Source organism: Solanum verrucosum, unplaced genomic scaffold (assembly GCF_900185275.1).
Source record: "Solanum verrucosum unplaced genomic scaffold, falcon-dt-bn FXZP01000279.1, whole genome shotgun sequence".
In the NCBI taxonomy this organism is placed as follows: Eukaryota; Viridiplantae; Streptophyta; class Magnoliopsida; order Solanales; family Solanaceae; genus Solanum; species Solanum verrucosum.
The window spans coordinates 1,619,662-1,635,480 of NW_026020289.1; the positions used below are offsets into that span (position 1 = coordinate 1,619,662).

At 29.1% G+C, this 15,819-nt stretch overlaps 2 protein-coding genes across 3 annotated transcripts in view; both read right to left on the bottom strand.

Annotated features, from left to right (window-relative positions):
- The window catches only part of LOC125834427 (ethylene-responsive transcription factor SHINE 3-like), a 388,745-nt gene that overhangs the window by 44,302 nt on the left and 328,624 nt on the right, over positions 1–15,819 (bottom strand). The gene's annotated exons all lie outside the window — the stretch shown is intronic.
- On the bottom strand, positions 10,665–12,750 carry LOC125834421 (uncharacterized). 2 transcript variants are annotated; one of them, XM_049513571.1, is made up of 6 exons: positions 12,247–12,750; positions 11,554–11,656; positions 11,379–11,444; positions 11,099–11,254; positions 10,907–10,992; positions 10,665–10,790 (listed from the first exon to the last, which is right to left on the bottom strand). In XM_049513571.1, the coding sequence occupies exons 1-5, from the start codon at positions 12,731–12,733 to the stop codon at positions 10,935–10,937; spliced, it is 870 nt and encodes a 289-aa protein (XP_049369528.1). In that variant the 5' UTR covers positions 12,734–12,750; the 3' UTR covers positions 10,665–10,790; positions 10,907–10,934. The 2 variants fall into 2 exon arrangements, with proteins under 2 accessions (XP_049369528.1, XP_049369527.1); XM_049513570.1 differs by having other exon boundaries at positions 10,907–11,003.

Sequence of the window (15,819 nt, forward strand, 5' to 3'; positions counted from 1 at the left end):
GAAAGTTTGCTATGAGGAAAGTTAACCTTGTTAATTAATAAGTCGAATTATTTGAAGAATGCAACATGATTGTTAGAATAAGTCTAGAATATTTCTCTCATTGATATCCAATCCAATCATTATAAGTATGTTGATTGGCTGTTCACAAAAAAAAAAATCCTCAGTTGCAAGTAAACTAATAAAGTTCGTGAACACAGTTCAGGGTAAACAATCCTTTTGCCTCGTTAAAAAGCACTCCAGAGCTCAATCAAACAGCAGAAGTAATGACTTAACGCAAACCTCTCGTTAAGGTTCACAAATAGCAGCTTAAGAAGCCGCAATTACTGAACTTGTGCATATGAACATAGGATCACTATATCGATCCACAACAAAACCTACTTCATGTACAGTGCATCACTATATCAATTGGAGAAGTTCCGATTTCAATAAAACCAACAGAGCATATCATTTGGTCATACTAGATCTAAGTCCTCAAAACGCAGTCAATAAGATGCAAATAAGTGAATCAAAATACCTGAACCACAGTCGAATCAATCAAAGTTCCAAGTATTGAGCATCAGATGAAGCTTAAAATCAGTTCTACAGAAAACTAATCAATTTTTCTAATCAGTTGAAAAAAAAAATGAGTGAGTTACCTGAAATTGCAGATGCGGCGAATGAGATTGTAACCAGCAGATTACACTGTGGGATTGAGTAAATCCAAACGGCGCCCAACTGAAACCCTAGAGAGAGATAGAGTGAGAGTAGAGAGAGAAAGATCACGCGAATTTAAAGGGGAACTTGAATTAGGAGTACTATTATGCAAATCTATTGTACTCATCTTGTGCTACTTGTATTGTTTTTTCTGTTTCTATTTTAATTGGGTAATCTGCTGCGATGCGATTGGTGGAGCAATTAAAGTATCTGTTTTTAATTTTTCTCAGCTTATTACTCTTACTATATACTCCCTCCGTCCACAATTGTTTGTCAGGATAAGGTCATGCACACCCCTCAAGGAAAATTTAATACAAGGTGTAATTTGACTAATATAACCCTATTGTACCAAGAATACCAAAAGTCCACATAACTTTTCAATTGAACTACACTATCATTAAGGGCAAAATTGGAAAAAAGTGACTAATTATTTCTTGAATGTTTAAATTGACAATTAATCTTGGACATCTATTTTTAGTATACCTGCCAAACAATTGTGGACGGAGGGAGTACTACTTTACTTTGGTCGGATTAATGAAATTAGTCAACCAAAATAGTAATAATTGTTAAGACTTTGAAGTAAAAAATTACTAGTACTACAAAGTACAAACCATTCTAAGATCCCAAATTAGGGGGAGCGGGGATGTCATAAAATACATCCATAATGATTAGTATACTCCTAATACTCTTTCTTGAAGGTAGAGTTGATTAGTATACTCATAATATTCTTTCTTGAATATAGAGTTGTCAATATGATTTGACCCTATGGCTAACTTAAACAGATTTTGAAATTTGATGGATCAGGTCGGATTGATCTATTTTTTGTGGGCCGAAAATGACCGGCTCAACCCATAAGTATGTGAGTTGCGGGTTGTGCGGGTCAGCCCACTTTTTAAAAAAAGTATATTTTTTATAGTTTTTAAACTAAGTTATAATTCAAAAATATTATCATAAATATCAACAAGACAATATTACATGGTGTTACTGTTATTTGTTAATCAAATTCACAAATAAAATTATCTTTATAATATTTATTAAATTTGGTTTCAAGTAAAAGTATAATTAGAACATTAACCTAATTTTATAAACATAATTTTATTTCATTATCAATATTCAAATTTTTTTGTGAAAATTTTATAATTGACATTTTTTGGACTAATAATTATAAGTTATAACATTATTCTTTAACTTTCAAGTTATAACAATAAACAATTACAGGTTATAACATTTTCACTTATTTAAAAAGGATTTAAAAAAACAGTAAAAATCAATTAGTTTGAAAAAAAAATCAAAGACGGAACTTTGAGTAACAAACAATTTGAAAATATTAATGATAATTGAAGGAGGATAAAAATAGGAGAGTCATAACAAAATAGAATATTTGTTTTCCTTTTTTATCTCAAAACAATTATTTCAAACTGATTTATTTTCAAAATAATTTCAACAGTTTCTCTCTCTTCTCAATATTCTCTCTCGTTCTAATTCGTTCAAACAGTATTCTTAGTCGTCACTCTCATCTACTTCAAATTTGTTTTTGTTTAATAATCGTCATTTTCTTGTAATGAGCAATTTCTTATCAGTAATAATAAAATATGGTGATAGATGGGATCCTTCATGTTAGTGTTTTTTTTGTGTAATGTACACAGTTGTTAGTTTTTGGTATGAAATATTTTTCATTTTTTGATATGTTTCTGGTTTAAAAAATTACATAAATTTGATCGAAATTGATATACTAGATATGTTAGACATGTATGAAATTTGATATTGTTTTTGGTACGATTTGTGGTTTTGGATACTATTTATATATTTATAATAAATGACAATTGCTAGTTAGGAATGGTATAATTGTTGTATTCTTTTGGTAAGAATTTGGTATGAATCAGTGATGAAATATGTATAGAAATTGTACAAAAAATTAGTATGAAATTTGTGAATCTGGTATGATTGAACATTTTTTTGGCATTATATATGTATGGATTTGCGCGTAATAATGGAATAAATTTGGTATACTGATTATTTAATAAATGACAATTACTAGTTGGAAATGGTATAATTTTGGTATTCTTTTGTTATGAATGTTGTATTTATCAGTGATGATTTTTTGCTTGAAATAGGTATATAAAATGTGGATATACCAAGTTATGTGTTGGAGCATAAATTGTCGTCGCCTGGTTAAAAAAGAATGTAGGGAGACCACAACTTGAACGCTGGAAGGGGTTTGCTGATGTGAAATTCAAGAGGTCTAAAGTTACGTCCAGTACATGTCGTTGGGAGGGATACAACAGGAAGACATGTTCAAATTACCCTGCAACAAAAAAAGTCATAATTTATTTTGATTTTGATTTGGTTACTTAATTGTGACAAACTCATGTTTTGATTAATTTTGTCTTTTAAGCTAATGAATTATAATTTAAGAACATTTATTATGTGTACTACTTAATCGTTTTTGTGTATTCATTGTTTTTCAAATATAAAGTGAAAAACTGATTAATTCATGCTGGTATGCAATTGGTAACGATCAGAATAATCAAAACAAATTAAAATATGAAAATAATATTCATTTGGTATGTGACTGAAGTTCCATTGATTTTAAAAGCATGTAATTAATATTTGAATTAAATGTAATTTTCAATTGGTGTGCATTTGGTGTACAAGTGGTATGCCAATGGAAAAAAAGAAAAAAAAGGTTGGATACTATGTGTATGAGGTAATTTACACTGTCAGATATGGATACCAATTTGGTGTCATTCTTAATTTTCAATTTGGAGATCAATTGGATACAAAGTAAGCCCACTCAAAAACTATTTAATGTATTTTTAATTGGTGTCCATTTAATTTCCACTTGATGTCCCATTGAAAAAATAGAAACATCAATTTCATGACAAGGCATATACATATAGATGCATAAATCATAGCAGTTTCATGCCAACATTAAATAAACTTCATTCCAAAATAATATGCATAAAGAAACAGTTTGAAAAAAAAATGATTTCTACTAACCAGTGTAGCATTTCATCAACTTCATTAAGACTCCAAAAGCTATACAAATGTTAGAAAAGACGCACCAAATTTATAGCAACTTTATGCTAATGCATATAGATATTGATGCAAGAACTCATATAAATTTCATGCCAAACATATACTCACTCAGATGATTGGATACCAATTTAAAACATAAGATGAACTATACAATACAAATTTCATATAAATTTTATACACATTGTTGCACTTCGTTCGGAAAACAATTTTGAAAAAATGAATGAAAGAAAAATAGAATAACTGGAAAATAATTTGAATAAAAAATTGACCCTCACAATTTTTTTGCTCTTTTTTGACTTTGGGATTTTCGAATCATTGTTTATTGTTTGCTCTTCTTTTGGAGGCTTTTGATGACTGACTCATATCCACATTTGTTGATTTTTTATTTTTTTTCTCGCTTACAAAATCTGAGTCAGAATCCAAAGGAGTTTCCACGATTTTCCCTTTTCTCTTTTGTCCCTTCCGATTTAGAGGAGGAGTTGCATTTTTCTTTATTTCTTTTTTCTTCTCCTTTTCTGGGAGTTGTTTCTACTTTGGAGGGGTAACACACCTGTTCGCTGGATTTGCATTCTTGTTGGTCGGCGGTGGAGTTTGAGACAATATGTTAAAAGTTGGAGCCTCAAAATCAACATTAGAACTAATTTGAGGCTATTTCTAGGATTGTTCTTCGACATGTTTATCTAGTTTCTTAGTACTTTGATGAAGATTTGATTCTCTTTTAAGTAAGAGAGAAGAATATGGTGGGAGAGATTTACGGTTGAACAGTGAAGAAGAGGATGAACATGGTGAGAGAAGAATTCTTACTATTTGAACGTGGGGTTGGAGTGGGGGTGGGGGGTGGGGATGATAGCGTGAGAATTGGACAGAAACGTGGTGGGGTGGATAGTTGACGTGTGACTTTAAAAAAGGTGTATTTGAAAAGTAAAAAATCCTTAAAAATGTGTATTAGATAATTATGATTGATTCTCTATTTTAATTTTATTTATATAACCTATTAATTAAATTATATAATATTATTATAAAATACTAATTATTTAATAAAATTGATTTAATTATTTTTTAAATAAAAAATTATATGTTACAAATCGCAATTAAAATGTTATAAGTAGTAATATTTAAAAAGTAGATTTAAAATTCGTAATATTGTCTCTTAAATATATACGTGGGGTGATTTTTCCAATTTTAAATAGATTTTGAGTTTGAACTCTTGTTATTTTTAATACTCTATTTTTATTTTATTTTTTAATTATTTTATTTGGCCCACGGGGCGGCCCTACCCATATTGTTCAAACCCCACAAATTAACAGGTTTATTCAGACTGACTAAAAAGTCATTTTCTTAAATGGGTTCCAAAAATCTTAGCTCAGCCCTATTAAATCACGGGTTAGGCCAGGCCGACCCAACGGCCCTAGCCCATATTGACAACTCTACTTGAATGATAATTATTTAGATAAAGTGTCAAGTGTCTAGTAAAATTCTTTGGAAAAAAATTGGAAATTTTTTCAAAATATCAATATTTTAGTATTTAATAAGACTCATTAGCCACATTTACAATATTTATTAAAAATATCAATATTTGAGTTTGTTATATATTTGATTATGTATTTTTTTAATTTGTTTAATTTGAAAGAATACAATTATTGAATAACAGAATTGACAAAAATCAGGGGAGAAAATATTTTTAAAAAGGATCACTTGAATTTCTTATCCGTTACAATTTCAAAGAGAAAACCACAATTGTTCCACTTTCATTGTTTCTCAAATTTTCAATATCAAATTTTCTCTCCATTGTTTCTCAAATCTTGTTCAGATTATTTTCTGTGTGGAAAGAAAATATTGAAATAATTGAATAGGATTTCATTGACAAATAACTTTAGAATAGAAACTCCAACTCGAACTTTGAGATAATCATGAAATACAAAATCAATCAGGTATTTATTAACTGTTGAATTATTAATTTGTTTGGAAGTTTGACATGATTTTTTTAAAATTTTCCTGGGTAATTATAATTTTTTATGGATGACGAGATAGAGTTTTACCAATGCAAAAGTGAATACGGATTCAAATTTGAATTTGGTGAACAAAAAATTGGAAAAAATAAATATAGCAGACGAAGAAGAATTAAGGAAGAGAGAGTCAGAGAAGAAGGTTACAAAAATTGTATTCATATTAATTTTTGTTTGTCAATTATTTTTCTTTTACTCAACATTTGTATTTTTATTAAGAATGTTGTATTTCTTTTTTAGTTTATAGTCATTTCAATAAGTATGCCAAACAATTTGTATTTTTTAAGAATGTTATATCATTCATCAACAAATTATATTATTTTCACTATGCATGTTATATTTTTTTTCAGAATCTTGTATCCGTTCTTAAATCGTATTCACATGTAATGATTAGATTATATTGGATACAATCAGTAATAATATTTTTGTAATACAAATAAAAGAAATATATATTTGGTAGTCATGTAAATATACAATTTTAATCATTGAGATACTATTTTTAACTTTTCACTATGAAAGTAAAATACATACATAACTCAATCATGAATACATTTTTGTTATGAATGTGAATTTGTATTTATTGATGATTTTGTGTTCATTTTTTGTGGAATACAATGTAATTATGCCGATAGAGACATGTGTATGCTTAGATATTTTCTCTTCCGCCATTTTCGCTGCCGAGCCTACATTGTCGACTAGTCCTTGAGTAATACATAGATCAAAGGATGAAAATCGCTAGAAAATTGATAATTAAATGGGATACCTCTTGTAATCCTCTTTGAGTCCGCCATTAGAGAGGAATCTTTGAAGTTTTCCTTATCTAAAGCCCTAATCGAAATTGAAGAATTTACTAAGCAACTAAACAAACAAATATTTTGAATGATTTAAACAAACACAAATTGGTTAAAAAAAATCTAAAAATCACAAAAAGATACATACTTGAATCAATGGGATTGTTGTGAACAAAATTTTGGGATATTTTTTTCAATTTCTGAAGAAAAAAAATGGCACCTATTGATTAGAGAGAAATGGGAGATTAAAAATTGAAGAACAATTAGAAGAGGGAATTAGATGAGAGAAGAAAATTTTTCAAAGAGAGAACGTGATGGCTGAAACGTGGCTTAATGTGAGATAAATTAGGAACTAACTTAAGATACACTTTATTTGCTAAAATATTGACATATTGGCATTTTTAATAATTATTTTAAAGTGTAGATGTTTTTAGTAATTTTGTTAAGGATTTTGACTAGTTAACTAATTTTTCCAAAAAAATTAAGTGCATGAAAAAAGGTATACATATTTAGTAATATACATTGTTAGCTGCCTCATTACATAAAATAAAAAATCAAGAAATTCAATGGAACAAAATTTCAGCTGATGAAAACAGAGTACATATGTATTATACCTTCCCAATTAAAATATTATTAAGTTCTTGTAAATGATGTCTTCTAGATTAATATACCAATTTTTTAAATATTGATATTAGTAATATCTTTGTGATAATATAATATTCATAAAAATGATGCATCCTTGAGCTCATTCCAATATATCATGAGAGTTCAATTCACTACACAAGAAAAATGTTTCAATGAAATCATTTTAGTTTTTATATATAAAAAAGTGAATGTATATTTGTTATGGTGAAAATGATGATGATTTGAGTGGTTTTTTGCGATGGAAATGGTGGGTTTTCCTCAAAAGTTAAAACTTCATATTTTTTTAATTATAAAAAATAATAATTTTATATTGCATGATATTGAATGATATCAATCCTTTTTGAGAGACTTCTAAAATCCTCAATGATACCATAAAAGTATATTGCATAATATAAAATGTCACATATATTGAATGATACTATCATAGTATATATATATATATTGTGATGGTTTTACAAAAAAAATTCTAAGTCATTTGATGATACATGAGTGATATTCTCACAATATATTCATATATTATCATGATATTAAAATTGTATAATTGAAGAACAACCAATATTTTATCAAGTTAATTTGCAGTTCTTGATGAGACACTTCTAAAATCTTCAATGATACCATAACAATCATTCAAGAAAAAATGCACAAATGTTAAATGATATCATCATATATAATGATTAGGGGTGGCATCCAACGAGGTGTGTTGGGTTTAATTTGTGCAGGTCATGATCGGTTAAGACAATAATCGGGTCAAGATCCAACTCAACTCATATTTGCTTGGGTCAAAATGAGTTAGGTCATGGGTTATATAACCAAAAAAAAGCTCAACCCAACCCAACCCAATTTTACTAAGCTTAATTGTTTATTTGTTCTTTAAACTATTTTAGTACCTAATAAAATTATAGTATTCTTTATTATGGCTTTATATAACATATCAAATTGAAAAAAAATTGACAAAACTTCTCATGAGTCAATTCAAGTTATATATCAACCCAATTTTTAATGGGTTGAAATGGATTGAGCTAATAAATGGGTGAGTCATAACCCACTCAAATTTAAACGGATTGAACGGGTTGAAGAGTTGAGTTTGATTTTGTCACTCCTAATTGTGATGGCATCAAATAAACTAAAGGCGAATTGGGGCTAAGCTAGGAAGGGGGCTAAGCTTTCATAAATCGTTAAGAGACGAAACATAATAAACCTCCTCAACTATAGTTTATCTAACTACGCTCCATAGTTATAGTTCCAATTGCTATGCTCATTTTCGTTTGTATATATCGTTGTTTTTAAGTATAAATTATACAAATTGAGTTTAAACAAATAACATATTATATACAATTATTTGTTTATACAAACTATTAATATAGATAAATAAGTAATTGTATATAAGTGTTGAAATTATACAATTGATTTGTATAAGGTATTGTGGGTGATAATATACCAAAAAAATATACAATAAAAAAATATATAAAACCAAACACCAAAAATGAAAGTTTGTATATACACAAATACATACATATATGTACAATATGATAACTAATTATTAAGACGTATACAAATAGGGTTCATACAAATTCATGAGATTCTCTATATACAAACGAAAAGAAAAAGAGTTGGTTGAAACATGTTTAGATGGTTACCTGGAATTGAGATGTCACGATTAGAAGGGAGAAAGAGAGCATTCAAAATTCAAATTTGATATAATTGAGAAATTTTAGGAGAAAAATCAATAAGTGGAGAAAGGAGAGATAAATTGTGATTTGTATAGAGAAGGTATACAAATCAGGTGAGAATGCCTTCTTAATCCTGATACAAATCAGCTTAGTGGATCTCGAATTTAATAGAAAATTTCATTAAATTATAGCCGTGATCAATAATTATGTGAACTATATATAGTTGTGTTAAATAATACACTAGAAATATTTGACAATTCCCATAATTTAGGCTGAAAAGACATAAAAAGAGTTAATTAAGAATGGGTTATGGGTGGATAATTGGTTTGTTTTTATGTCCAATAAGTGTAGTTTTTCCTAAAATAACCAAATGCACATTTTATTTCAAAATTCTTAGTGGATCTTATTCCTCTTACCAAACGATCATTTACATGTAATGAATAAGCTCTAAGAAGATGAATTGCAATGACAGGACTTAGGAGATAGAAGAAAGAAATTAGAGAAGGATTCTAACTGTATTCTTATTCATCAAGGTATATACAAGTAAAATGTATTATATATACATTAAAAAAACGATTAGCTACTGCTAATGCATGATAATTAATTAGCTACTAGTATATAACTAGCAAGATTAATTTCCTCCCTTCAGCTAGCATTCAACTAACTTCAACGCTATTAATTAATTAATTAACTGCTTCTTGTTGAACTATGATCAGCTGGCTTGACCTCATGGCTCGAGTTGAAATGATTAACTGCCTCTTTGAATTAACATATATAATCTCCTGTTGACAGTAATAAAAATAAAATTTTAGCTAACATAATCTCCCTCACCTCAACAACTGTATTGAAGCTTCGATTAATCGCGGCACAATATATACTACTACCGAGAATGATAAAATATAACAATATGGTAATGGTAAGGTTAATTTCTTCGTTCAGTAAAAATGGCTAGAAATAATTTTATTAATCCATTTGCTGCGGGCCTTCAAATGATTAGGTTTATCAAATGGTTAAGCTAAATCCTTCGAACCTTTAATTGGCTGATGATTGGAATTTTAGATTTATAGTAGTTGCATATATAGGAGTATATAAAGTAACTCAAACTATAAGAGATTGTTTAGTTGGTGGGATAAGAATAACAATCTCGAGATATTTCATGAGATTATTTTATTATGTGTTTAGTAATGAGTATTCTTTTGTCCATGAATTATTTATTCAAGAATTTTAGTATAAATAATAGAATAAGTTATTTCGTAGAGAAGACGTGATAAATAAAATAATCTCATAAAGTAAACCAAACGATCACTTATTAGCTAAATATGGAGAACTTTTTTGAGAAAATATTTTTGAATTAGACATATTTTTTTTAGAAAAAAACAAAGTACACCTAAAATTTCACTCCACCTCATCCCCTCCAACGCATGACCCCATCCCACATGAGAGTGTTTGTCTAAGATTATATAGGAGTATTTATTCTTTTAATATTTTTGGAATATGTGCACTTATCAAACACCATCATAAAATAAATAACAAAATAACTTAAGGAAAAACAATTTTCATGAACTGATATTTTCCTTGTACGTGCCAAACACGCCCTAATTTATATTAAGTAAGAAAAAGAAAAGATGAAACAAATATCATTTATGTACAAAAGTGCAGAGTGTTCGTTAGTAAAAATGTTAGAGGTTCTTGGGGGATGATTATTATAATAAACAAGAGAAACAGAAAGCCTATAAGAAAAAAAAGGATCTGATTCTCATATCTATTATATGAGTATCTGAATCAACCTAGCTTACATTTACATTGAATACATGACATACCATAAATCATAGTTCTTCGTGGAAAATATCTTCATTTCTACCGTTATCATAAACAGTACTATAGAAAATACTTTCATGATTCAATATCTCATCCAATGTCAATTTACCATCTTTGTCATCATCAGCCTACACACAAAAAACAATGCAAAGTATTAGTGATTGACTCAAATCCCATAACCTCATCAATCAAAAATATATAATGCATAATATAATATATTGTTTCACAGATCGATCGGACTTACCTCTCGAATCAAATAAGTTGTGTACACTTTAGCGTAGGAGAGTTCTCCGGGGCATAAATATTGCAGAATTGGTTTCAATTCTTCCACTCTCAGAAATCTAACATACAAAAAATAATAATTAATTACATAATTCACTTAATTATAGTATCTAATAAATAAAATTAACAAGTGATATGAATTAAGAATAATTACTCGTCACCATCATAGTCAAGGTTGGCGAATGCTTGAAATGGTGTTGGAATATTGGTTCCTTGAGATTCATATTCAAGGTAAGTCTTATAAATATTGTAAGCACCGTTACTAAATTCCAATCGATTTAGCATATTATCCTTGTTTACGTCCATTTGCCTAGTAATTAAAAGTAATTAAAATAAACTACTATTGATAATAGACAAAAAATTATAACCAATAACATATTTCAAATATAAATTTTATGTATTGACGATATATATAATTAATAAAACATTCTAACCTTATTTTTTCTCTCAACAACCACCTTTGTATTTGTTCGTTCCTGCTATCTTCAGGGTGCATAAAACTGCATCAGGAAGATTTAAACTTTAAAATGACATAAACAAAGGTTGATATTAATATTTATGTTTCACACCTTTTTTTTATAAAAAAAAAAAGAAGCAAAAGTTAATTACTCTCTAAATTCATATAAGTTTAGAGTTCCACTTTGATCAGCATCAGCATTTCTGAATTGTGCCATCCACCATCCTGCATCTCCATGGCTTGTCTCATTTTTCTCTGTAAATTTAAGATGACCCAAATTTGAGTTCATTAGCAGATATTCATAAAAAGAAAAAAGGACAGTTCGATGCACTAAGTTCTCATTATGCGCGTAATTTGGGTAATGATAGGATCACAAGAGTATTAGACATACAACCTTTTCTTGTATTTCTACAAGAGTTTGTTTCTACATCACGAATTCTGAAGACAACTTAACCAATTACGTATTCTCGTAATTAATTCATAGTTTAGTGAAAATAAATTACTCTAGCTAAATAATGGTGAGGCATTTCGGGGAAAACCATAGCGACCATATTAAGTAGTAGTTTATATCTTTGGGATCTCTTTGCCCAACAATATTGTACTCGTAATTAATTCATAAAAAAGGCAAAGATATCTAATGCACTAAACTTTCACTATGAGTGAAGTCTGAAGAAGAATCAAATCACAAGAGTCTATTATATTGTACACAACCTTATCTAGCATTTCTACAAGAGGATGCTTTTATATCTCACACCCATGATCCCGATCACATGGAAACAACTTTATCAGTTACGTCAAGACTCTCATTCCTGCGATTAATTCTTACTTGAGTGAAAATGAATTACCTAAGTCTTCATTGGTAAATTGAGGGAGATATTCAAAGAAAGAAATAGCTCCATCTCCATCCTTATCTCTAAACTCCATTTCTCTCCAAGTCCTATAATGCAATCGATCAATAGCTTGTTGTGTATTCCAAATTTCAAGCTCTTTATACTCAATAAATCCATCTTTAGGTGCAACGTCCAAAATAGGAAACAAAACCATCAATCTCAAACTAGTTTTCAATCTCCCATCATTATCAAAATACTTTTCATCCTCCTTCTTACGCGATCTCCTACTCGAATTATCATTTGATTTTCCCTTAGTCTTTTGCTCCAATTCAGCAACAAGAGGATCAAAAATTGGGTCACGAGATTTGAGTCCTAATCGCCTGCTCAAGCCATTAGGTGTGTAATATCCGTCTTTGTGATTCAATTTGATGAATAATTGGGTGAATAGTACAACGAGAAAGACGAAGGCGGTGATTATGGAGGAAACCACCACCTTCGACATTTTTTCCTTCTCGTCGTACTAATCACAACTTTTTCTTCCTATCATCTAAAAACTTGTTGGGGCAGTTATAAGATAAGGGCCAACATGTAAGTAAGGAGTGCATCTTTGTGGTTAGTACAATTTTAGTGGTTAAATAGAATTTTTCGAATTCATAATGTTAAGGATCACATATATTTAATTACTTGCCTTTACAAGTGTTTTTTCAAAAAATAATACTTAATTCCTATTTTAAAAAATTAAATACGTCAAGAATATGACTTCCAAAATACTCCTTCTAACCTATTAAATAAAGTAAGTCATATAAATTAGAACAGAGAGTACATAGTAGATAAGCAGATCTAAAGAAAATAAGAACTTAAAATTTCGATTAAGGAATAAGTATCAATTATCATTGGTACTATTATCATAATAATAGAGCAAATTAAATAAATATGTGTTTGGGTATATAGTAATTTGGCTGAAAAAAACAAAAAAACAAAAAAACAAAACTATCTTCTATATTTTAGAATCAATTAATCCTCCTTTCAATATCGTACATAATATTAATATGTTTTTGAAGTTTCGTACTCTAACCATTCCTCTCACGCCCACTTTAGTCAAACATAGATAAAAATATTGTATGAAAATGTTCCTATGAATCTAAGGGAAAAACACATTCACCAAATAGTAAAAAGTGTGTTCAACTTAAAGAATTTGTATTATTGATTTCAAATATTTTTATTGTGTTGAGAGCCTTTTTAAAAAAGTTTGGATAGAAATAAAACAACGAGGGGTATTAGATATGGATAGAGGCCTGAATCAAGAATTTGGACTGCACTCGTTTTTGGCGGTATTCGGGTCCTTTTGAAGGTGACAATTGATTTATTATAGCCGTTAACATTTATTGGGGATCTCACTACAAGTTGTCGAAAAATTTGTTAGTAACTTTGCCTCTATGGGGATTTCTCAGAATTGTCCAACATTTTAGACTATTTTCTTGCTGAATTTGATGATTAATGTTTTAGAAATCATAGATGATTCTAATGTGTCATTACGGTAGGGGTGGGGTGTGTGTGGGAGGGGGCGGGGGCGGAATGTTAAGGTAACTAAATAAAGATCGCAAGCTTTAAGAGATAATTAATGAGATTTCTTAAAATAATACTCCTCCGTTCACTTTTATTTGTCATGTTACTCTTTTCGAAAGTCAATTTGACTAATTTTCAAAGTTAAATTAGATTATATTAATTTGATATTTTAAATAAAAAATTTAGATATTCAAAAACTATACGAAAAATATTATAAATTACAATTTTTTTGCATATCAATATGATAAAAAAAATATCGTAAAATATTAGTCAAATTTTTTATAGTTTAACTCTAAAAAAGGAAACTATGACAACTAAAAGTCAAAGAAGATATTAGATGAGATTCAATCAAAGAAAAGGTAGATATATTTTGTATCAATATAAAATGCTATTACCCCATTATAACGGTGCATATGCTATTTTTGAGAAATTCACTAAAAAAATAATTAAAATTGCGGTGGTTTGAAAATCGTCACAATTTAATTTATTTTGTGGTGGTTTTTGGAGTTATATTCCGGAGGTTATCAAAACCCACAACTATTACTTTATGTTTGCTAAAATATCTAATTTTTGCAATTATTTATTTGATTTATTGTCTTTTTTTAAAAAAAAAATAAATCCAATTTTGCACAAAAAAGAACATGACAATTCTCCTTCACTTTCTCATTTTAGTAAATTTCCTTCCTCTATTAATTTCAATCTCAAGATGTTCACATTGGCGCGTCTTCTCCTGACTCAAAAAACTTGAAATTTATAAGCCTTTTGCCTTCCCTTACCCTCTAATCTCAGTCATCAATGCTCTCTATTATTTTTCTGCATTAATCATCTATACACTAATTCAGTTGATTAATTTTTCATATGCTGTCACTTATTAACTAAACAAATACCCCATAAAAGCAAAATAATTATAAACTTATACCCCTTTATATTCATATTCCACTAAATAATAATAGTATATACCCACCAATTAATTTCGCTTAGTTGATGCTAAATCAATATTATATACTATATTGATATCATTAAGGCTGATAATTTCGTTTAATTGATACCAAATCAGTATATATACGCTATATTTGTATCATTTAAGGTTTCTTGTTCTAAAATTACTTATTAGTTAATAATACTGTAAGGGCTCGTTTGGTGTGAGGGATAATACCAAATAGTCCCGGGATTAAATTATAGTACTGCTTATTTTGTTGTTTGGTTGGCAAGTTCGGGATAACTTATCCCGGGATTAATAATTAGTACCGGGATAAGTTATCCCTCTCCTTGGGTGGTATAGTAATCCCGAGATAACTTATCCCGGGATAAAATAGGTAAATGACAAAAATGTCTCTTTCAACCCTTTTGTTATATCACTTTTTACATTAATGAAGGGCATTTTTGTAAACAAATAAATTGTTCTTAAAATTTATTATTTTGAATACAACAAACCAAACACTCAATAAAAAATAATCCCAACATAACTTATCCAATCATAACTAATCCCAACATAACTTATCCAATCATAACTAATCCCAACATAACTTATCCCAACATAACTCATTTTCAAATCAAACGACCCCTAAGAGTATATATATATATACTGATTTGGTATATACTAAAATGGACCATTGATCCTAAGTGGTAGGTTTCCTATTTGATCTCCTTATTGCACTCCGCCTCCTTCAACTTGTTTCCTCCTGGAAGATGTCTAAACATCATCTAACCTTCTTTTCTTTCTTAGTGGTATTCTTGGGTATATGCAGTGGTTGCCAACGTGGTCTCGACCAAATGCCAAGTCCTATTTGTTGTTGTAGCTCTATGTGAGTATCTCTTTCTTTTCCCCTGCTTTTTTTATTTTTCTCCCCTTCCGACCCTAACCTTCCTCCTTTCAACTGAAGTAGAAAAGGATGTCCCGGAATGCTCGCATTCTTTCCGCCAAGATCTCTCCAGCAACTCCAGATTCTGATTTTGTGTGGTCTTTGAGTTTGAGTATGAACTTGTAATTATTTTAGATTTTATAACCCATTTATGTAGTTT